Consider the following 25,477-nt stretch of genomic DNA (forward strand, 5'->3'; position numbering starts at 1 on the left):
ATTCTTCTTTTTTTTCTTATTGCTTTCTTTTTGCAAATTTCTGGGTCATTTCTTAAGTTGCTCATTGCTTTGTTTTCATTTATTTTTAAAGAAATCAAGCCAATTTTCCCAGGATTCAAAGGACGCTGCATTAACTCATTAACATCTAAATCGACATCAGTTTTCTTTTGCTGCAGTCACCTTCCACATGTGTTTACATCTTTGAGACCTAAGAAAATTGATTTGATTTTTTTCCGAAAATGTAGGAAAAGGCAATGAGTTACTTGGAAAGAAATGTCCTGAAAACCATTATATATATATATATATATATATATATATATATATATATATATATATATATATATATATAGACACACACACACACACAAAATGTGTTTTTTTTCTAATGCCTTTTCTTACTCTGGTACATCTTTAGTACTGTTCTTAGTACATATTTACTTTAAGCACATTTTCTCATGCAATTGGTACTTATTTAATACTGTGTATTTTTTTTATTCTTTATTTTCTCTTTCTACTTTTTCTTTGCACCATGATAGATACTGTATTAATCCTGTGCAGGAAATTACATTTGTTACAGCGATTCATTCACAGCTAACCACAAACAGCCACAGCTAACAGAAATGCACACCTAAAATAAATTCTTAAAAATAAATACTAAATAATAAATTCAAAAAAATTCTTTTGAAAGCATTCTTGCTTAAGTTTCTCCAAAACAGGGTTAATTTCCTCGTTCACACCTGCAGGTGTCAGTGTGGCGCGGGATGCCGTCTGAGCTACAGACATTAACCAGAAGAAGGAGGGTAGCTAGTTTAGCTCAAGCTAGCTAGCTCGTTGGGAGATTGAATGACGTTATGCTAGCTAACTGCTAACTATCTGGATTTCAGGAAAACACGCTGAAAAGATAAAATCGTTTTAGGGATGCTAACCAGCCGTGAGTCTCAATAACCTATGTTTCGTGTAATTTCAGGCCGGCCCGTCATATAGTTGACCGGGCATAAAGTTGTTGGATGATTCTCCTAAATCAGTAGCTAAAGGGGGCCTGCATCCGCGGTGCTCGGGTGAACCACAGCCGGGGATCACCGCGGTCTGAGCCACAGGCTAGCCAGTAATACAAGGCTATAATTATAATCAACGGTTTACTGCACCAAAGCCTCTTCTGAATATGTCTCACAACGGACCCCCTCCTCGGTGGCGGAATTGTCCCAGAAGAGGACAACCTGTGGCAGGTGAGAAAACAAGACATAACGTTAGATTAACCGGCTTAATTTAGGGACTGCTTCTTAACTTGGTGCAACTTGGGGCTGGTCGAACATGACTGGGTGTCTTTTTTAAAATGTTACAATTTGCGTTTTTACCTTCTTAACATTCAGACACAACAAATCTCTTAGCTGTTTTTGTTAATTTTCAGACAACAAAAATAGCAAGGGTACCATCATAATATAGTTGCGTTGGCTAAAAATTGAATCCAAATTAATGATATTTATGTAAATTAAGCGATGGTTGGTGTGGCCTTAGATGCAGAGTTACTGTGTGATATTAATAAACCACAGAATTGAAAACGGTCTTTAAATTGAAGGTATATTTTGCCGATTGTAACGAGAACAACTTATTTAGCGATATTTCTCAATGGAGTTTGGTATGATACTGTAGTCGGCGCGCTTTGTTTAGCTAACTTTGCACCTGTGGCTAATGGGCTGCTCAAGCCCAGCCCCTCCTAGGCACGAGTGCTTTTACTAGTTAATAACTCCAATTTAATAATGAACAATACTGAGTTTGTCGGTTTGTTTCATTCATTTATTCTCTAAAGGAAAAGTGCACCTGACAAGTGTTACTGAGTTGGCTAGCTTCGCTCAATAAGCATCACGTGTCAAAACAAACCGTGGCTGTAGCATTGGTGAGCCTGATGCTGCGTAGTGGTAGATATCTATTAAAGCCATGTGTAACTGCACGTTTACTTGGATCTCACATCACATTTTACATCTAAGAAATCAGCTATAGTATACGCGGATTCGTCCAGATTTTATTGGATAGCAACCACCATAGCTATTCCAACAAATGCTATTTGTGTGCTATTTCATGCTCACCACAGTGAGTCCTTGATTTGTGATGGTCCTGCTATTTTTTGATACGATAAAGTGTGGTAGTCATCAACGGCATTTTACAGTGTATTAGACTATGTGTTTGCAGAATTGATTACTACCATTAAGGATTAAAACACCCTGCAAAAGCAGTTAAGCTTTAGGTGAGCCAACCAGAGGTGTGACACACAGTTGTAAGTCTCAAATCTTTGCATTCCCAAGTCATGATGGGAAAAGTCAATTCAAGTCCCAAACCAAGACTGATTTTGAAGACCAAGTCAAATCCTAAACTCTAAACTTTGAGTTTTGAGTCTTAAGGAGGTCATAATGTGACCCTCAACAAATATTAAGCCATTATAACAACTGAGTGATAATAATAAGAATAACAATAATTGAACACACACACACACACACATAAAGTTTTTTGTTGACCATTGCATCACTTTTGTACCAAAAATTATTTTTGGTATTATTTTTTTTCAGATGGTTCTGAGTAATGTAATTTTAGGTCTTTATTGTTTTCTCTGACAAATTGATTGGATGCTGTTGGACTGGTTCAAATAAAGTGGATCTGGGGAATTCATAGTTGCTGGGAATGAAAAGTGTTATGGGAAATGAAGGAAAATGAATTGTACCGTGGAGCACTTTTTAAATAACTTACTTTTAAATATTTGGTCTTGGTGGAGAAGGTATCCAATATTTTCATGTCAAAAGGCTCAAAGTCAAGTGAAGTCACAAGTCTTTGGTGGTATAGTTCATGTGGCTTGAGTCCACACATAAGTCAACAAATCAGTGCATCAGCTTGTGGTCCTTACTGAGACTACAAAGTGTTACTAAGGACCATGAGTTTGTTACATGTAAATTACCAATTCTTTTTCACTCATAGGTAAATTCCTGCCAATGAAAACGATGTTAGGTCCCAGATATGATGACCAGGTTGCAGAGGAAAACAGATTTCATCCGAGCATGCTGTCCAACTTTTTAAAAAGTCTAAAAGTAAGTAACTTCATACACTCTAAAGTTCTGAGTAACATTTTGAAATGTAAAAAAAAACATGACTCACTGTGTCTTCTGCTGTCTTTTCTCAGGTGAAAATGGGTTTGCTTGTGGATTTGACGAACACTACACGCTTTTATGACCGCAACGACATCGAAAAAGAAGGAATAAAATATGTAAAGGTTCAGTGTAAAGGGTACGAGTAAATTTAGTGCCATGAAACTAATAGTAAGTTGTAGTCCATTCAGTGGTAAAGTACTAATATCAGTGTCATTCTTTTTTTTTTTCCTAGTCACGGAGAATGCCCTTCAAAAGAGTCGACTGCAATGTTCATCAGACTCTGTGAACACTTCATTGAGAAGAATCCCACAGAACTGATAGGTAAGGAAACACAGCTGATTGTTTTTTTGTAGATTATTTTTTAAAATGATTTCTTTTAATAGTCAGAGATGTTTATCTGACTTTGAACATGTTTTGATATTGAAAATTTGAATACTTTGGAATTTCCAGAGACATGAAATAGTATCAAAACTCTCTCTATATAATGTTGTACTTTAAAAGTGACCTTGTCTCCTACAAATTAAGTTTGTACAAATTGCATTCATAATCAAGTTGCAGTGATGGTGTATTTGCTGCTTTGATTATGTACAGAGACAACATTTCTTTAATTTATTGATGGGTACATACAAACACAAATTGTGATTTTGGCTAAATATCAATAAAAGGTAATACTAAAACAAAAAAATCTGTAGTTACTACAAGTGGATGGTGTATTGCCAGATTGCCTATTTTGGTGGAAAACAATTGAAATACATGGTCAATGAACACTTTGCAGATACGTTCAGCATTTAAAGTGACTTGCCAGGTTCACTGATTGCAAGATTTCCCTAATTATGTTAATGGAAAACGCAGTTTGCTTTACATTAAATTGCATTTCCCTAACAAACATATTTGCTATTTTGAATGAATTGTATAGGAGAAGAGGAGGAGATGGGGCTGGAAAAAGCTACAAAATGGACCCTTAATTTAGATGTGTTTTGTGAAACAACATTTGCGTTGTAATGTTGTTCATTGAGTGCAGAACCGTACGGCCCACGAGACCATCTGATCCGGCTCGCCATGCAATTCTGAAAATAAATATAAACAAAAAAAATACTTTTCTGGGACAACACTGACATTACTCATGTCCGAGTCAGGTTCAGGATCAGTGAACACAACACGTGAGGTGACTTGCCATCGCTCGATAACATTGGGGATTGATTGACAAGGTGGTATGCGTTATGACATGTGCCAAAAAAAGGAAGGTGGATGCAGAATGAGACGTTTTCCAGGAGAAATGGACAAACGATTATTTATTTGTCGAAGTAAAAGTCAGCTCGAAACATGCTAAACTGGGCAAGTTACGTGGACAAATGCGTTTTGATAAAATGAACGCTCTTCGTCGGAGTTGTGGTGTCCAACAATGAGCTTTCACGAGACCACAGGCTGACAGACACTATGTTAGGAGGACAAGATTTGTGGCGAGTGAATTAATAGATAAGAAGCTGAAACCTCATGCAATGGAGTTTGTGAATGCATGCTTTGAGAGTTCGTGAAGGAGTGTAATTTACTTGTAATAATCGTGAAACAGTGATAACTGTGGTTTTTCATACAATCAAAATCTATAATCGTTGCATCATGTGTGTTAAATTTAGTATGGCCCTCAGAGCACTTCATAAAATTGAAATGGCCCTTGATAGGCAAAGGATTTCCCACATTTGACTTAACTGACCCACTAGTTGCATCACCTTATCTCTCCAGCAGAGAGCAGGCTTACTCTAAAATTAGACTGATGCAAATGATTTAGAGGCAGCATGTTATCTGTTCTAAAGATATTCACAATCTTTTTGTTTTTCTCCACTATGTATGTTTTACACTCGTAAACATCAGACAGCGTACACCCAGTCTTCTGCTGATGGTCACAGAGTAGCTCCATGTAGCAGCTGGAGGTTAACTGGCTGTCTCAGGGGTCGCTTATGTGTCACGTTGCGTTTGTACATTTCCAAAAGTGCACCAACCTCCTTATAAGAAAACCAACAACATAGTGACTTGCACGACACTGGTTTGTTTTTTTAAGTGTAGGCGTTTCACATGAGAAACAACACTTTTCTCTCTGTGAACACTGTGTAGGTGATTTTGAGGTGAAAGGACATCAGCAGACAATAAACCCTGACTAAATGCATTTGCTTTAAAAGGGAAAATTGTGTAGATGTTTATATGTGGGCAGGTTTTTTCTCTGTTGTTTCAACTGTATTGTATTTTTAACTTCATGTAAATACTGTAGTTATGGTGTGTCTGACATCACTCACTTTATTGTTATTTATCTGGATATTAACACGAGTCGAGATATAAATTAGTGAATGCTGATTGCTCTTCATGCATGTGTTAGAAGTTTCCAACACAGCTGAGTGACGCATCTCCAGATAAATCTTGCAGCTCGTTCAAATCTGATATATCAGCCGATATAACCTTATTAGAGATGTATTGTATCAGTGTGTAACTCTGCCAAATAAGTAAGATGAAATTACAGTGCAGAAATGCCAAGCTAGGGCTGAGGTTATTTAAAAACCGTGGGACCCTTACATGCAGTAGTTTGTCCACCAGAGAGCACTGAGAGATTTATATTTACACCATAAAATGTCCTCCTTAGAATAAAACCTCATACACATCTTTATCCCAGCCCTCACCCATTGCCCTCCACCCCCCCATCAACTCGTCACTACTATCTATAGCACAGAACCGCCCAGGCACAAAAATGTGCTTATAAAACCAAAAAAAAAAAGAAAAAACAAACTGCTAAACAAACAAGCACAACTATTAAAAAGGGATGGTGTCAGCAAACTTCCCATTTTTTAAAAAAATCTTGTGAGTGTGCCCCCCATTTTTTATAATTCTGTGCCTCATCACTAAATTTAGAACGCAGTGCAGGTGAAACTCTCTATCGTTGTTTTTATCCTTCAGCAGCCGCTTGAGTCACGATGTGGATAATTGATCAGTTCATCCCGTCAGAGCTTATCAGATGATGAATAAGAGGTGTTGCAGCGAATGCAAACTTTTAGACCAGCACAATGAACAGTTAAGATCCACTTTCACTGCTGCTTGTGTTCTGCTGCTCCGGCTGTGACAACAGTATGCTCTGCGCTACGAGATCGTGGTGCTATGAGTAACTATATTTGCAACAAATGAACGAAAGTGCGGGAAACCCTGTATGAGATGTATGTCATTAGATCCTGGGTCTTCAATAGGGGGCCCTTAGAGTTATTACAGTGGGGCCGTCAAAGTACCGTTTGATCATTTTTTGAAAGTTTTTTTTTCTTTCAAAACAAAATGTGTCTGAAGCATATAACTGTAAAAATAATGGACATAGCTGCCTTGACGTCACACGTTGGTTTGTAGACTCTGTGATGAAGCCTCAAGTTTGGCATTTTGGCTGTTGATTTTGGAGCCAGAATTGAACATATTTGGGTGAGAGGCTGCCGCTGTGGAGGAGCGAGGTGTGGATCTGACTAAGAAGCTGCAGACACTATACACAGGCGGGCTTTCACTCAAACCGGCCACTTCTGCCTGACAACCTCCATCCGCCTTAAGCCTGTAGACTGTGAGATTTTTGCAGTCTTATAAGTTTAGTGCAAGCTACACTGTGCGACACGGATCTTAAGAAACGTGGTTATACTGGGCTGTAGGATAAACAAGCTGCAGGACACTCACCAGCAGGGTTGTGGAGTAACAGAATACAAGTAACTAAGTGTGATATTTGAAATAAAAAACATGAGTAATTGTATTCTGTTACAATTTTAATTGGTGGTATTCTAAATGTAGTTACTGTCTTTAAAAATAGATATCTTGAAGAGATTACTGAAATTGTTTGTTTTATTTGTCAAATGCTGTGTCCTAACTGCATGACATGCAAGCATGCGTCCATTTGACAACAGTTTTCTTTTGGAATCTTTCAACTGAAAGCGAACTACAACCAGGACACTAATGTGCATTTTTTTGCATAGAAGTTTAAGTGTCAGACAAATGAGCTCAGCAAGACAATTTTGAGTAATCCTAAAGTAGCCCCAAGTACTTATAATATGTTGCTTCGTTTGAGTAATCTTTTGTAATTTGTTGCAAGTTAGATCAACAGAGTCACCAAGGTAACCATCCCCGGATACAGTGCTGTTTAAGGATTCACTGTGCTTTCCACATATATGTTTAACAGTAAAATATAATGTATAAATGTATGAATCTGTCAATAATATCTTAGCATAGTATGCATGATAAAAAGTTATGTTTTCACATTGGACTTTGGGCCGCTCTAAATATTATTGTTAGCCCAGTTTACAGGCAACTCAATTTTATACAGTACAGTAGACGGTCCCTGCTCCGCTCTGTTTCAGATAAGGGGTCCTTGGACTGAAAAATGTTGAAGACCCCTTCTGTAGATCTTAATTTCAAAATATTTAATTAATTAATAATGACATATTCTGCTGTGACTTTTGCCTAAGGGTATGGGCATGTTTATACAGAAGATGCACTTCCACAGTATTGACAGCAGGGTGCTCTCTTACACCTCGCTCCAGCCTCCGATAACCCCGTCCAGGTCTGCTCTAACTGCTGCCTGCCTTGTAAATCAAATTGTGCTCAAACATCAGAGCAGAATGTGTGAATGTCATCTCAGCGATGTCCTGTCTTTAGCCAGCTGGTGATTAGGCTTTGTTGTCTCTGTGGTACACATGTCCAAATTAGACAGTTGGGCTGGTTAAAGTGATCCCCGTCCTCTGACGTTGGTTCATTTCATCTTCATTAGCGTTGGCGTTGCCGGGCAAACTTCCTTTGCTGGGGAAATATGAGAGTGGGATGGTTTTTATTTTGTGTAGTTTGAACTTGGCTGTGCACCTGCGTGTTTGTGAGTCTGTCACTTTGTTGGATTTGTTTTTAGCTGAGTGTTTTCTTGAAGTGGTGAACAAATATGACAAAAATCTTCAGGGGGCTTTTTGTGCCTACAGGGAGGCAGACTGCGCTTTACAGACAATTTACTGCAAAATAAAGAGATGATTTTTGCTTTTCCTGAGCCCTCTACATGCACTCTCTAGCTGTTTCAACAATCTGCGGGTCTCCTCTGTGGGTGTGTGGCTGGTTTTTAAAGTGGGTATGTGGGCAGGACCCCCCTCTAAGGAGAGAGGGATCTGCTTGGGAGTCTCCGAGCTCATGACTCGATGCCCTCGCTCAAAACATGGATTCAGTACATCTCAAAGAGGATCTCTGAGAGGAACACACAGGATAAGATTGTGCTAAAACACAGGGCTGAATAAATACTGATGCCACACTCACATTATACAACAAATATCTAAACGTCTAAGATGCAATTTACATGCAAATCTTAGTTTTTAACCTCTGTGCTGCCACTTTTTTTTCTCCTGAAGGTGTTCACTGCACGCATGGCTTCAACCGGACAGGCTTTCTGGTATGTGCGTACCTTGTGGAGAAGATGGACTGGAGGTAAGGGCCTCCAATCACTCACACCGCTGCGGGTGCAGTTTCACAATCTTCACAGCTGTCTAGCATGACAACACAAACCATACACCACAGTACACTCCTGGTGGCTCACATCATTACTCTGCTTTCAGAGTCTCTCACCCCTGTCAGCGTCTTTCAGCTGATAATCTCCGTCTTCTCCTGATATTTTCTGTATATGTGACGGCACAAGAGGTTGCGCTGTCAGTTCAAACCAACATAGGTTTCACAAAGAAGCAGGCTGGTTAGTGGTGACCGAGCTCGTCACCCCTCGACAGAGATGTGAAATAATTTACGACAGCTGAGCAGAGGGGAGGCTGAGGATGTGTCTTTAGTCAGAGGTGGAGCAGCAGTCTGAGAAGGCAGAATCCCTGGAAGCTGTCGACATGTAGGCTGGATAAAACCCTCCCACCGCCTTCTACTTCCTGTGTAATGAATATTCTGAGAGCATTTACAGCCCTCGTACATTATCATCTACTGCAAGTTTATTTTACTATGAACGCTGGTATGTTTTTTGTTGGTGTGGCAAGTCATTGAAAAATATTTGCCCTAACTATGAAGTGAGTTATGGTAAGGGCTGCAACTAAAGATTATTTTTATTATTGAAAATTGTGCCAAGGTATTGTTTCTAAAGGATAGCTCCGCCCATTTTCTGAATTCATACATATTATTTCTATGCTCTAAGACAGTCCAATAAGAGCATGCATAATATGATGTTAATTCCAGAATTGACTTGATGGTTACTAAAATTAGGTGGGGAAAAAGTAGATGTATCGGTATCGTAATCAGCCAAAAAAGCAGGCACTGCAAAGACTTTTATCCTCTGCCATATATTCAACGCAGAGGTGTAAACCTTACTTAAGAGCTAGATTTAGTTAAACTTAATCTCTTTCTTTAGTCTGTGGCCCTACGGGTAAATTAGGTCTCCAACCTATCGTTAGCGTAAGTGCTACTATTAATGAGGTATGAAAGAATAAAACGTGTATTTTAGACAAATTGGAGGTATCCGCTTTGAATAACGGTTGCTGTTTTGCTCTTTGAAGATAGAAATCTGAAAAAACAGAGCCCGTCTCCACTCTTAAGTGTTACCCTGTACCCGGATTCACAGAAAGAGTGAACCATTTTCTTTCACTCATTTTCATAGCCCACATTTGCTCAGCACTGTTAAATACTATGTACATGATGCTGTTTTTTTCTTAATGGGAAGTTATTGGAAATAAACATTGTGATTCAGTCTATATGAAATTCATTTTTTTTGGTTTCAGAACTGAGAACACAATAGAATAAAGCTCATTTGGGTACAAAAACAAACATTTTGTATGTCGGCAAAATCAGTCTCCCATTCACTGCCTGTGGAGCAGCTCCAGACTTAATCTTTGACTACATCACAAGTTTTGAGATTTACTTGTCTGGTTTCTAGCATTGAGAGAGAGTTTCTTATGTTCACAAAACTGTTCAAAAAACTGATTGAACTTTCTGACACCATGGAGACAACACATTGGAAATCTTAACTGAGGTGATTTTCCCCTTGAAGTTGCTTGTTTTGTCTTACACAGAGTTTAAACCCCCAAAAAACCCATTTAGAGCTGAAACAATTAGTCGATTCAGAGAATTGGCAGCTATTTGACAATCATTTAAATGTTGCCTAATGTTCCTATTTTCAGTGAGGATTTGCTGCTTTGCTCTGTTTTATGTTTTCGAAAATTGAATATCTTTGAGTTTTGGACTGTTATTTGGAAAAACAAGACCTTTAATGGCTCTACTTTGGGCTGCAGGGAACTGTGATTTTTTTTTCCTGCTATTTTCACTAAAGACAAAATGAGATTGAGAAAATAACTATCAGGTTTATGTACTGTGTTGTGTAATGAAAATTGGCCCTAATTGAATTTACTGTTATAGTGTAAGATATGAAAAAGCAACAAAATTTAATAGTCATAACTGATTATTCATCTCCGTTACTCTAGTTATGATAAACAGATGAGAAATATGGTAAATAAAGAACATAAAAATGGTAAAAAAGCAATACTAACAATAAGAAATAAAGCTTTTTAAAAGATGCCCTGTCTGTGTTCCCTGCCTCTTATCAGCGTCGAGGCAGCTGTGGCCTCGTTCTCTCAGGCCCGGGCCCCAGGGATCTACAAGGGAGAGTACCTCAAAGAGCTTTTCCGTCGCTATGGTGACGAGGACGACGCGCCCCCTGCCCCTGCGCTGCCTGAGTGGTGCTTTGACGACAACGACGATGGGGAAGTAGATGACGACGGTAACGCTGTTGGCCAGGAGTCGGGCCCCAGCTCCTCTGGGTTGGCGCCTGGCAAACGGAAGAAAGAGAAGCTAAAACTGGTGAGACTTTCAGGGCGCTCCAGGAAATGGACAGTTAAGTAGAAAATCCATTTCTTCCATTTTAACATGGACCTCATGCAGGGTGATGTAGGGTCTGCAGGGAAGCTTCTCCTCTAAGTGATGAGGCTCTTATGTTCAACCATATGTAATAATCCAGTAAATTTGATGTTCCGATTTAGAGAAAATGACACTTTCCATCTTCTCTTCTGCCGCCGAAGGTATAATTTTGATTTAATAAAAGCCGTCTCCATGTATTTATGTAAAGCTGAGATGAAATTAGAAGCACTGAATCATCCCTAGTTGCATGTAATGAGGTTTCCCTCTGTTTACATTGAGCTGATGCTCCCATCCAGACTAATTGCTAGTTAAAAGAAGCTCAGTTCAAATGGTATCACCAGCATTTCATCAGTGTAGAGCCAATGAGCAGCAGTGTTTAAACAGTACAAAGTTCATCAGAACAACTGGCGGCTAAAATCTAACTAGCTCTGCTCCTGCTAATGTCAACAAGGATTTATTGTTCACAATGAAGCTTTTTTAGAGAAACAATAGGGTGCATCCCTTGTTATGTCGATAGTGAGTTTACTGCATCCTTTTGTGCCATTGGTGGCCAAATAAAGATGTTTATCTGAAACATCTTTTCTATTGTCTGCGGGATGACGGGACGCCATCAGTCCAAAGCCCTGCTTTTTAGCCTTCGCAAAACTGATGTGACACAACAGAACAACATTGGCCACTGCTATCAGTGAATGTCATCTAATTTGCCGATAGGCAGAAGGCGGTCAACAAGGCGATTATGTCTGATACTGATGTGCTAATGGCTTATGCCAACGTTATTGACATAAGCCTATGACATTTTGCATCGCATAAATTAGCCTAGCAGCTGGTGGACTTTACCTCCACTCTTGGGAAGCCAGGATAAATCACACACAAGACTAAAAATGCTTTTGCAGGGCTTTTCTTGACTATTTATCGTCTGTCATCAGTGATATAAAAGTAAAAACATAAAAATGCAGATCTGCGTCACCGTGACATGTAGTTACATTCCTCAGGAGGTCCACATCAGGCTATGGCGGAGGGCACGTGTCTACGCAGAGCCTATGCCGTAGATTCAATGCATAAGTATAATCCCACTTTCATGTAAAGGTCATAGACAGTTTAAACAATGGACGTAACTACTGCGATGACATCCATCAGTTTGTGGATTGTTGTTTTAAAGCCTCAAGGTCGTCATTCTGGCCGTCACCATCTTGGGTTTTTTTTGGAGCTAGAAGTGACTGAATATCTGCATTATAGGTTGAAGCGAGGGATGGATCTGATTCACCGACTGTGTCAAACAGCCATGTTCTTTTATATACGTAACTTTGGGCCTCATCATGTATACGCGTGAGTTATAAAAATTCACCCCCCATACAGTTGTCATGAATGTTTAAATTAGTTGTAGAGACCAAAACTGTTTTTTGAACCAGGCTATAAACATGTTTATTTCTACTGTGAAGTTGGGGATTTTGACATGGAGGTCTACAGCGATTGACTCGTTTCTGGAGCCAGCCTCGAGTGCCGTTCGATGGACTGCAGGTTTTTTTTCACTTCCACTTTGGCTTCATTTGTAGTCCTCGGAGGTTGACCCTTGTTAAAGCTAAAGGTGAATTTAGAAGCGTTGAAGTATCCCCAGCTGTATGTAATGAGCTTTCCTTCTGTTTGCATTAAGCTGATGCTCTCACCCGGACTAATTGGGTATTTTAAAGAAGCTCAGTTCAAATGGTATCACCAGCATTTCAGTCAGTGTAGAGCCAATTGAAGGGCAGCAGTAACAATGTTTTAACAGTAGAAAGTTAATCACAACATAGATTTGTTGGCGTGAAACATTTGTACAAATACAATTATATAAAAATGGCAATAGTAAATATTTATTATATATTATTGCACAGAGCTCTCTGACAAACTGAGTAAAGCCCAGTCTAATTGTGAAGTTATATAGTGGACAGGTCTAGAGGGAAGAAGCCAGAAGAGAGCGGCAGCAGTAACTCTTATAGACTGCTTTTCTTCACTGTCATTAAAAAAGTACTGTCTCTTGGTTGAGTGGCCTCAGATTCAGACTGGTTTTGCAGCCAGTTGGCTGTGAGGAAAAGAAACATCATAAATTCTGTTCAAAAGTAGAAAAAAGGTGGCACGCCATCAACTCAAACAATGCCTGCAGAGCCTTAGGCTGGAGTCATTACTCACAGTCATAAACTCTGCTTGGATGAAACAAAAGTAAAAACGCTGCTTTGCCACTTTGGATCATACATATGCAGATTGATCAGTTTTCTTCTGAGGATTGGAATAGATGTTGCCACAGTTTGTGTTGGGAAAACAGAACTCCTGCTGAGCCTTACAGACCCCCAAACGTTTATGAATTTAGAGAGGGGACACAAAATGATTCAAAGAGACCCCCCCAAAGTTTGCTTCACTCACCGGCCCAAAAAACATTGGTTATCTATTGAGTGACTGCTAAAATTTAAGCATTCACTAGCAATTTGGGCAGGGAACAAAAATTTAATTTTGCATCCTGTTTGCCAAATTAGTATTTTCCCATTGTTTGGTTTATTGACTATTCATTACAGTGCTGAACATCTCCTGCATAGACACGCCAATACACAAGAATACTCTTCAGTTTAATGTAAAGGTTTAAAGTATAAGACAGTTTGTTGCTTAGTATTTTTATATGTGATTTAAAAAATGAATTATTCAACATGATATATAATATGTATAAAATATCTTCATTAATATTATAATAATGATTTTGGCCAGATTGCCTGCCCTCTCTCCACTAATGCTTTTCAGGTTTAATCAACTGTTTTTTGAGTAATCTGTTACAATTACATATTCAGCCCTTAAAAAGACTGAGTAAAAACTCTCTATGTTGAAAGATGGAGAAAAAGATTTATATGACCTTGATCGGGCTTTCTCTTCTCACTGCTGCCATTCATACTAAAAACATACGCACTAATAGCACTCGGGGTGACATATATTATCGAAACACATCTGTTTCTGATCAAATTGGCTCGTATTATCATATTATACCAGTTAGCAAGACGGAGAGTGAGGAGGAAAAGGTTATGCCAGAAGGGAAATGGTTGAGATTAGGAAATGATGTGATGAGCATGAATCTTTCTTAGTAGAAAGCAGAGTGCTGCAGATGTCGTCAATGTTTCTGTCAAAGCAGAGATCCGCATTAACAGGAGTATAGGGGTGAAGGTAGTGAGGGGGTGAAGAGAGAGACGGCACACAAGTCGAGTTCCCTGGGAGATGACGCAGAGGAACAAGGTTTATGAGGTGGATTCATCAAATAATTAGAGTCAGGGTGGCTTTGAAAGGGGCGAGGTCAAAAGAAAAATAGGATTTATAATATTCCTAGCACACAGGGATTCATAAAGCAAAGCAGCAGCTGTTTGTGAAGTATCACGGGGATTTAAAATGTTTTTCTCGTGTGTGTGTAGGAGGGTATGAATGTCTCTTTAAATTCAAGCCAAGTTCAACCTTCTGTTTCTCTCCTTTTTCTTTTCCTCTCAGGGCGCAGTATTCCTTGAAGGCATCACGGTGAAAGGCGTCACACAGGTCACCACACAACCCAAACTGGGAGAGATCCAAAGAATGTGTCAGGGGATGGCCGAGTGGGACAAGTAAGAACTCCCTTTACTCTCCTCGTACCCCTGTGGAAAGCTGCGCGGGTCTGTGTACACACATATGTGTGGGTGTGCTGTGTTGTGAGTGACTCATTTGCCGTAAATCACAATTTTTATTTTTTTGAGATGTTGACACTTTCAGACAGGTGGCAGAGTCAAGAATAGATTTTTCTTTTCCGGGTAAATATGCTGCTGCAGCTGTTTTTTTTAAAGAAGCTGCAGCGCATCAACTTTACTGCTGTGTGTTGTCACAGCAGAAGAAACAGTCCATGCTGCTATTTCCACTTCCTGCTGTTTCCAAAATTGTTGTTTTTTTAATACCTTCAAGAGCTGGTGTCTGCAGATATAATGAGATCCAAATGTTAGTTATTAATGCTGAAACTTTCAGAATAAAGGGATACTTTGCTGAATTTCAACCAACTTTGAAACAAAACAGTGTGGGTAGTACGTGTAGATGAACTGTGGTAGTAGTTCCCTCCATCCTCCCAGTACCTAGATATCCCTCCTCCTCCAGGCTCAAACTACAGGCTGTACTTCCACATTTTCATATTGCCAAATCTATGCCGCCACTGTGGATGCAAAGAGAGTAGAGCTGGATCAAGAGACTTAACCACCCCTCTCTCTCTCCCAAACTCTGACAGAAATCCTATCAAATGGTAAAACTAGACAGTGCTGATTTAATATAAATCTTGATGAAGTTACTGCACTGCCTATTTCTTTCCTAAAATGTTTCCAGAAACGTATTATAGTGCCCTGTTTAGCTGTAACAAGAGCAAGAGTGTGTGAACAGGATGTGGGCGCCAAACTGCTCTCTGCACAGTGAAATCAGAGCCCAAAAAAACCAGAAGATCAAAGACTAAAACTAAGCATCGATGAACGATCATGAACCGAGACTCTATTACTGAGTTGCATATTTCTCACCTCAGATGTTTTCAAAAACATGGTTTAGCGTTAAGCTGAAATGCATCTTAAGGAAGGGCCCTATGAAATCCGTTTTAATTTCTTCTCAAATTCTGTGTTTTCTGTTTCAATTTTTCTTAATTCTGCATCATACAATTCAAGGATCTTTTTTCATTAGAAACAGTGTGTAATCATGTGGTGGATGCATATAAAAAAAAATAATATTCAAAATTTTATTGAATGTCAGGGAATGTAAAGCAACATTACAGTATTTTATTTTGCAAATTTCCTTTACAACTTGTCGCAATTTATTGTTTTATAAGGGATGCAGATGATGTGTTTTCTACTTCCTGTGAATATGATCTAATTAATCTTTTCTCCAAGTAAGTATTTAAATAGTATTTGCATATTATTTTGAAAGGAGTACATAGTCATACGTGTGTCCTGTTCGGTTTCAGTGCATTTAGGCCAAAGGTCAGAGTAGGCCTGCAGGTGCACTGGGCACTCTAACCTAAGTGGCAGCTGCCAGCTTGACCACAGAGATGTGAGCGATAGCTTGGTTGATGCAGAATCATCAGACGCTGCCTCTGGATGACCCAAGACACACGAGAGGACAGGATTTGACCCAGTTTAGCTGACAGGAAAAAAGACTGCGATCAAGCTAGATCACACTCGCATCTCTGTGATAAAACCTGCTGATGCCAAAGTTGAAGACAGACTCAGGCAGAACACAGCAAAGTCTTGGCAGCGACCAGGCGTGCCCTGCAGGTGTGCGCGGCGGAGCTGAGCCGTGCCCTCAGTGAAACTCACAGTGGAGAGTTCATTTGGCTTAGGCACTGTGAAAAAAGGGTTATAATGGTAGGGGAAACTGTGATTATTATAGATTACGTTCACATTTTGGTGAATGCCACAATAATAAAACATTTTACAGCTGATTCCATTGCTACTATTAAATTCTAGAATTGCACCCATATTTTCTGCATTGCAGAAATCATAGGGCCCTAATTCAGTTTTGTTTCTTGAGGTCTGTAGAGTGTTAAGAACCAAAATTTGATGTTGCACCCTACTTTGCACTTGTGCACTGCATTATCACCCCAGTAACCCAAACACCCAAAGAGATGATTTATGCACCTGTGTGAGGTCATGAAGTTTAACTTATGTGTCAGAAAAAAATCTTCATGGGGTGTTTAATAACTCACTTGTTAGAGCCGGCACTCCAAGGTTGTTATCCGACCTTTGCTGTATGTCATCCCCCTCTCTCCCCCTTTCAAAATCTTACAAAAATCTTCCTAAAAAGTAGGATATGGAATCTTTTTATAAAGAACCACAGTGTGACTTTAGCAAAGAGTAAGTGCCTTTCCTGAGTGCAGAATAGTGACTCCTAAGCACTTAAGTGCACTTAAAAACCAAACTGGCACAGTGCTGTTTTTTTTTTTCTTTTCAGTGGGGCGTGGTTTTTCACTTTATTCGAAATTGGTAAACAAAATAACACATTCCACTTATGCCAGCCTAAATTGACAAGTTTGTGCACCCCTGAAAATATTTTTAACATGGTTTTTGATGGCTATTCCCAAACAGGAATGTCAGCTGTGTAAGTTTCTCCCTTCTGGGGTGAAGAAGAAACTGGCTTTTGTCTTTAAGATGTTAAAGAGGCTTCATATTTTGATCCATGGCTCCCCTGTCCTACGTGGTGGTAGATCTGGGATGGACTTAAAGTGGAGGACAGTGTTATAAGTGAAGCATAGCTGCTTTCAAAATAGCACAGTAAGTAATATTAGTCTAAGAAAGAGAGGACTGTACAGGGGGTGAAGTGTTTTATAGCTCACCTGTTTACATTTTATCAATGCTTAAAGTTACGCGTAACTATGCTTTGAGTGACAGGATATCTGGTGTTAGAGCCCCCGGTTTCTCAGAGGGTCAATCCACCCCTCGGTCCTCCACCGCGCCAAACTCTTGCCCAAATACGGTCACTTCTGGTCCCCAAAGAACTAAGATGGCAACGGTCAGAATACTGAACTCAAGGCTTCAAAACAGGAAAACACAAACCAACGGGTGACGTCAGAGAGGCTACACCCTTTATTTTTACAGACAACGGAATAAACCAAAGTACTCTGTGCTTATTTAAACACCATATCCCAAATACGATCATAACCAGGATAACCTTCATAAACGGAATATTCTTGTCCATGTAAGCGCACTTATTTTTGAGTCTAAGGATAATAGGCGAATTGAGTCATCCTTAGCATTGTGATGCTCACTGTAAGAGGCTCTTGTTATTGATTGTAGGTTATATTTTTAGGTTTAGACTCCTTAGCTTAAGTGCATGTATTGGGCAGAGTTTGGCATTAAATAAATCATTACTGGAGGTCAGAGTGGTAGGAGTTTGTGATCAAATGAATGAATGTCGGATAGAAAGACAAATATAAGATGTGTGTGTGTTGATTGTTGTTGCAGGTCTGGTTTCCCTGGTGCTCAGCCCGTCTCCATGGATAGACAAAACATTCGTTTCCTGGAGCAGAATCCATACAAAGTCAGCTGGAAAGCCGATGGCACACGGTGAGTCTATTGTCTACAGCTTTTCTTTGCTGTTAATGACTCCTTGTCTACATATATCAATACAAGCATTGCTGTTTGTGTCTCTTACTGGTCTGATTGGCTTCTCTTCACTCATTAGGCCCCTCTGAGAGTCAATCCGTGCAGAGTTTGTGCCCATCACTTATAGGTATCAGAGGTGCTGATTTACCTCTCCACCTTGTTAGTAAAGATGGAGAGAGAGGCTGCTAACATGGCATCTGTTGCTCATTAGGTTTTAATTACAGTACCTTCATATAGCTAATCAACTTGAGTTCTCATTTAGTGGTGGAGATGTGGACTGTGGAATTGTAAAATGGCTTCACTGATGCAGCCATAAACCGAACTGTGTCCGATGTGAAATTCAGTGAGGCGTTTGTTCTTTTCCTGTCACATTTCGGGATGAATTTGTTGTTGTTTTTTATGGCTCTGTTGCCAAAAGCTAGCGTTGAGGGGTAAAAAAAGAGTTTTAGTATTCCACTAGTCTGCTGTGAAGGACTGTCTCCGGCTAGTGCAAATGTGCAGTGTGCTGGTGAATATTTAATGACTGCAGTCAATTTCAGAGTTTTACATATCAGTGCTTTAATTTCCTGTAAGAGTGAGGTCAGCAGAGTACAGATTTGGCCCCTGAACAAGATGCATATAATCGACTGCCATCATCTGCAAGTGCTTGAGAGTGTTTTTATAAAGTTTTGCTCTTAAATCTGGATGTTGAGTGATGCCGCTCATCTTTTCCTCTCCTACATCGAGCTCTTGTCCTTCACCCCCATTTTCCTCCAGCTACTTGAAAAGTCTCGCTGAGTATTGACGCCTTATTTCTTTAGTCATGAGAGAGACACGGTATACTAGGTGTGAGTCATCACTCAACCGCAGTGTATGGACAATGTCTAGAATAGGATATACTATTTTCTCTCAAATTTGAAGGTTAGGACAGTGAAATATAAAGCTATAAAGCTGAAGTTAGTATTGAAAACCATAAAAGCATGGGACTTAACATCATCGGCAAAACCTACATTTTATAAGATTACATTTGAACACATCATAAGAGCATTTAATTAACCTTCGCCCAACACTCATTTTTACTGAGTAGAGCTTGAATGCATCCTAGTGTAACTTAATGCAACCCCCGTGAGCAGTTAGTTGACTCTAACAGCTCATGTTAAGTAGCTTTCCTCCGACTGATTTTAAGACAGATTTATGATTCACAATGTAGCGTTATCAGGGGAAAAAAGGGTGCATCCCCTGACAAGTTGATAGTGAGTTTACTGCGTCCTTTCGGCCCAAAGGAGCCCAGGAGAAGATTTCTGTTCGTTCCAAACATGCTTTCTTTCTTTTGGAAGCCATTAGTCTGGAGCTCTGCTTTCTAGCCTGCGCAAAATTGATGTGACACTACAGAAAACATCGGCCACTGCCATCAGTGAACGTCATCTTATCTGCTGTAGGCCGATGGCAGTCAACTAGACGAATATCCTCCAATACTGATGTCTGGCTGATAAATAAGTGCCTTCCTACAAATAATTATTAGTCGTTATGCAAAAGTATTGTACGTACAGAAACTGTAAATACACAACATTTGTGTCTTGAGGGATTAGGCTGGCTGTTTTTACAAAACAAAATAACCTCTAAAAGTGAAATAATCCCAAGAAAAGATCTGAATTGGAAATGTAGTCATCCCACTGCAAGGTATTGTGAGTTTTCTGTGTTATAACAGTCCTCTGAGGAGAGGTTTTGATTTGAGGCTTCATAAGAAAAATTCTATCATCTTGAGTTATTGCCAATGTAGCCAGAAGATTTACGTCCTCAATAGGAACGAGCTTACCTGGGGCTGAGTGCCTCATCAAGAAAGGGAAGTCAGAAAATATTGAGAGACAGAAGAACACATAGTTGGTTTTGGTATTTCAATGGAGTTTGTTGACTAATATAGAAAAACACAGCCTTACCTGAGATTTATGACTGAATTGCTTTGCTGAGCTAATATTGGTTTTATTTGGAGTTAAGGTGAATGATGGCGGCTTGTTGTTCCTTTAGAGCTCATACGAGTTGTAGCCCATCTGTTACACAACCATGACCACCCACAAGAATAATTTAGAGTTTAGTCTCAACAGAACATATTATTCCCAAGTCTAATTTAGAAAGACTAATTTATTTAAGAGTAATTCAATCAGTGACCATTGTGTATCTGTGTGTGTGTGTGTGTGTGTGTGTGTGTGTGTGTGTGTGTGTGTGTGTGTGTGTGTGTGTAAAACAGTGATGATGAGAGGGTCTTGGTACACTTTATGATTTTATACCTCCTCCTGCTTGGACCAGCTCTTTTTTGGAATATTTGAAACCTCACAGGTGCAGTCAGGTTTGAATTAAACATCACTGTATTTGTCATTATCATACATAATGTTAGTGCTGCCCTGACACATGCAGCCCTTCCTGCCAGTCACTGTTTCCACCTCTGGAACTTCTTTTCAGACAGCTGGGGTGAGTGTGGAAGAGGAAACTCAGAGATGTGCTGTTATTACAAATTCACCAAATGATTACAAATAGCAAAGTATAACGGCATTAGCCTGTCACTGTCAGACCGTTATGAACGGGTTATCAACATGTGACATAGCGCTGAGTGATCAGTGATCAAGTCTGCCAGCTGCAGATGGTCAATTCCAGCCCATTAGTATTGTAGTGGTAAATTAAACTTTTGCTTTATCCTGTCAGAGGTACAGCAAACACTTCTTTCTTCTCAAGAAAAGCTTTAAGTGCAGTTTATTCTTCTTGTTTTTTCAAAAATATACCGTCGAGTGCGCTTGATCTGAATGCGATAGTAGCTTCAACACAAACGTTTATGTCAACCGCAACCATTTTAGTTGTTTTCAAAAATGCCTCACTGGCAAGGAGATGATTGGTTGTGATTGGCTTGGCACACTGAAGTCTTTCAGCTCAGCTGCCTGTATCATCAGTACAGACTGACCTTTGGTGGTGTATGATGTGCACTACGTACAATACGTCCTCAATACAGCACTGTCGTATCAGTTTATTAAAAAAATGAGTGATTTTTTGGAGGTTTTGAAAATCCTATCGTGGATTTCAAAATACCCTGGTACGATTTGTTTCCTTTTGTTTTGTTTTTTTAGATTCGTTTTTGGGTGTTTTTGCCTTTATTGATAGGACAGCCAGAGATTTACAGGAAATGCTGGGGATAGTAGGGGGATGACTTGGGCGATATGTGATAGTTCATACCTTTATACCTTCCTGAAAGTTAACCGCTGTGTATGGTATATGACGGTATAAGTGTGCAGTGCTAGAAAGTAGAGATCAGAGATTGAGCTGTGGTGGTGCTTGCTGTGCACTACATACAATGAGTTAAGTAGAAATTGGAGCACTTGCATTTATGACAGTATTTAAAAAGCATCCCTTTGGGATTTTTAATACCATGGTATACCATAATACCGTCATAGCGCTCAAGCTGGATGACAGTCACAGGATGGGAATCGGCTGCTGTGAAGGAATCTGCCTGTATGGGGAGCACACTCTACCAGGTTAGATAGAGGACAGCCTGTTTCTTATCCTGTCACAAAGAAATATGTTTACTAACTCCTGAAAGAATATCTGCTGGTTATTTAAGTTTGTTGACACTCCACAACAGAAACTTGGTGTTGCTAGTCATGTCCTACCATGTGTAAACAACTTCAGATCTTAAAATTCAGCGCATTTACATCGCAAAAGGTTTGATGTAGACATTGAACTTTGATGATTCTCTTTCTTTTTCCATTTTGTCAGTATGAGGTCTGTCCCCTGTTGTTTTTGTCTGCTTCTAACAGACAGCAGTATTGCTTCTTTGTTGTTGTTGTTTTGTTTGGCAAAGTTGACACACAGGCTGTACAGTGTGTCCAACAATAGGCTATAGGAATTTGCAGAAACGATGGATGCAGTGTTGTTAGGTGGTAATCCACACAGCACCATCCCCGCTGTGGTCTGCCTGTAGGTAATAAGGTTGCAGTGTCATATGAGGAAAGCTTATGTTTATAGGCACATGTTGAAAGCTGTGAGGGACAGGCTGTTCTGGTGCTGTTGGTCTGATATTACTTTATTCTACTGAGTTACAAAAAATGAATCACAGCCTTTTAATTTTTTTTTTTTTTTTTTTAAGCGTGCTACCTTATTAGTTTCTCTCTTGAACCACTATGGTGTTTAATTTATCCAGTAAAAAAGCTGCGTCTTTTTATTTTTACAGCTTTGGCTTTGTGTGATATTGAATTTGCACAAAGAAGTGAAGATGAGAGACAGTTTGGCAAAAAATAAAGCAAAAAAGTCCCCTTAGATATTTGTTTTTATGATTAAAATTCCACACGTATGTGGGTCCTCATTAAATATCCCAGAATTATGGACAACAAACAAGCGTTAAATCCGAGACAGAAGGACACAAGCTCTTCTGGGGTCAGTGCGTGTAAGCTATAAAAGATGACTGATTCCACTTTTAATCACCATTTATTCAGCTCTGTTAATCCCCAAATCTCTCTAATGATAGAAAAAGTGTGAATTCTGAAAAAACAGCTGTAGTTTGTGTAGCACTTTGAATGCATCAGATAATATTAATGAGTGTGGAGCTTTTGTACATTTTCAGTGAGATTTACTGATGCCAATGCTGCAGTGCAATTTGTCATTCTCGCCATGCATTGCATTGAGTGTGCGCAGAATTTCTTATTAAATGTCCTACTCTCTAGCCTGTGGCAATTTTGAAGCAGTGAAATGGATTTTTAATAGGAAATTTGTCTCTTCAAGGTGGTCCGGAAAGATTTTTACCTTTGCATATTGCCAGAGGTCCTCACTTGTGTATTACATATTTTAAATCCCTGCAGCTTTCCCGTTGTTGCTTTGGTGAGGATAAGGAAGTTTCCCATTCTTGTGCAAGTCATTTTTTACTTTCAAAATGAGTAATTTCCTTTTTTTGATTTCATACAAAAGGGTAGCTTTTGCAGGAAAAGGTTAAGTGAGCAAATGTGTTTATTTTCAAAACTCTCTGGCAGACTTTCTCTCAGTCCCAAGTGGATGATTTGCAGCCTCTTATGGCCACCGGGCAATGCACCAACCATCGTGACAGTTAAAATGCCTTGCTCAGGAGCACATATTAGACGATATGGTCACAAAGTGCTGAACCGAAGAATATAATGCAGCCTTCCAGTGACGCACAGTGCAGTCATACAGTGTAAAAAACTGTCACTGCCTGCTATCTGCCAGCAAGGGGGCTTCTAATGGGCTCTGGAAAGGACATCAAAATCAGTGGATATGCCAAGAGGGGAAACATAGGCTGAGTTGGGTTTTTAATCAACTTGTTGTAGAGCCTTCTGTCAGGGCGAGATTGGTTTGAGCTCCAGAGAGGAAGAGGGGAAAGGAAAAGGGGCCAATTATGCCCTTGGGAATTTAAATAAACAATGCTGCTCAACTTGGACTCTATTAGAGAAATTGGACTTGAGAAAGTCTTTCTTAATTTCCTACTCAAAGTCTTCTACTACCACTTAAGTTGTTTAAGATGAGGAATCAATAATCCAATGTTTTCCAGTGTGTTGTGCCAGATAAGATCCTTGGAGTTAAAGAGAGTTTAACAAAGCTGCTTTGTGTTTATTGGATGGTTATTTTCAGAGCATTACTACTTGTGTTTTAGGGTCTCTGTCGGTTGTTTAGTTAATTCACGATTTATGTAACCAGGGCTGAGTATCCTTTGCAAAATTACGATACCAGTACCAATGCCAGTACTAGGGGGTGTTTATCGCTAGCTTCATCATGATTCAATATCATATCAAGTTTTCGGACAGCGATATGACTTTTGCAAATATCACAAAGTCTGCAAAGATCAGATTTTGATTAGATTCAATTCAGGGGCCTGTGATCGTCACAAAACGATATCATGTGCCCATTTAACACAATCGGTTTCAAAGGAGGCTAACAACGTATGCTTTGTAGCTTTTGGCCGTAAAGGTTATAAACACATGGACAATTTTTTTTTTTTCCCCTTTGCATCAATGATATTAGATCATTGACCATTGAATCAATACATTGATCAACAGTGATGAACTGTTATACCCCTAGCAAGTATTTTTAAAGTGATAGTGATACCAGTAGGGGTTCATTTGATATGTGAAAGGAAGCATTCTACTGCATGAAATGCCTCCAGATATCACAGATATGCAGTATAACCAACTTTCAGCACCCTGAACTGCCAACATCTTCAAATACACCGCACTCGACTTCACAACATCACAGACTGTTTGGGTTCCAGCTGCTGCAGCATGGGGCCAGTCACATGTTGCAAATAGGTACAAAAACAGGGTTTTTCCCGCATATTAATTTTGGTGGCGCCACCGCCGATTTCCAGGCCACCACCGCTTAAAATGATCAATGTCAGCAAAAAGGAACGCAATATAATAATTCGACGGAGACAGTGACGCTTCGTTGTTCTTTGACGGAGGCTTCAACAAATAGCAATGTTTACAACTATTTTAGTTTTATTTTTTTGCAAAATAAAAACAAAACAAAACACAAGAATGACACAGACACAGTGCAGAGAGAGACAGAAAACCCACGCGTCTTATTTGGAGCCTCCACCTAAATAATGACAAAAACCTCTAGTGTTAACATCAGTTTTTATTCATCTTCCTAGATCTAATAAACACAATAAACAGAGAGCCACTGGTTTTGACCCACAGTTGCTGGAAAAATTCACCTGGCTCAGACACAACGAGGCTGAACAAGAAGAATAGGAGGCTGAAATGTTCTGCCTCTGGCTGTCAACTGAGTTTATAAAAACAAATGTTCATAAAACTAACCTGTAATGGGGCTACATTTTGGTGATGTTTAAAGACTTAGTTTGTATCCTGTGAACTATTTTTCTTTTAATATGGATCGTTCACATTTTTGGCACTTTAAGTGTACATTAGTATATTTCTATTTTTGTTTTATTTGATTTAAAGAACCACTACAACACACATTTAAATAAAATATACTTACTGAAAGGGTGCATTTTGCCATCTTCTTAAGTTGCTATACTCTGATTGGCTGATTAGTATATGAATTTGTGGTTAATTGGCATGGATTTAATATGTTAATTTAATATGCCAAAGGCCACGGCATCTACCACCCTACCGCCGATTTGGTGCCAGGAAGAACCCTGAAAAAGGGTCAAATGCAGGCATTGTTTGACTGTCAGTTTCATTGTGAATAGGGTCACTGGGACACAAGCTGCAAAAGCTGTGATGTGGGTTAGTAGAACTTTGTTTAACACATATTCAGCTGCTGCTGAAGGGACTTTTTGTACTTCTCTACACCCCTCACCTTCATATTTGTCACTCATCATTGTCAGGGAAATGGGCCGTCATTTAAACCTGACTTTTGTCAGATCTGATGTTTTAC

The 25,477-nt window shown here is 39.4% G+C and overlaps 1 protein-coding gene across 1 annotated transcript in view; it reads left to right on the forward strand.

The window, feature by feature from the left end:
• Positions 1–795: 795 nt before the first annotated feature.
• Positions 796–25,477, forward strand: part of rngtt (RNA guanylyltransferase and 5'-phosphatase) — a 120,931-nt gene continuing 96,249 nt past the window's right edge. Inside the window, exons 1-8 of the mRNA XM_042503191.2 lie at positions 796–1,226; positions 2,965–3,074; positions 3,167–3,270; positions 3,367–3,455; positions 8,522–8,597; positions 10,700–10,952; positions 14,505–14,614; positions 17,972–18,073. Of these exons, the coding sequence (XP_042359125.1) occupies positions 1,163–1,226; positions 2,965–3,074; positions 3,167–3,270; positions 3,367–3,455; positions 8,522–8,597; positions 10,700–10,952; positions 14,505–14,614; positions 17,972–18,073 (908 nt within the window). The 5' untranslated portion in view covers positions 796–1,162. The remainder of the gene's footprint in view (positions 1,227–2,964; positions 3,075–3,166; positions 3,271–3,366; positions 3,456–8,521; positions 8,598–10,699; positions 10,953–14,504; positions 14,615–17,971; positions 18,074–25,477) is intronic.

The sequence above is a fragment of the Plectropomus leopardus genome, chromosome 16, assembly GCF_026936395.1.
Source record: "Plectropomus leopardus strain MGB_pleo_1.0 chromosome 16, ASM2693639v1, whole genome shotgun sequence".
Lineage (NCBI taxonomy): Eukaryota > Metazoa > Chordata > Actinopteri > Perciformes > Serranidae > Plectropomus > Plectropomus leopardus.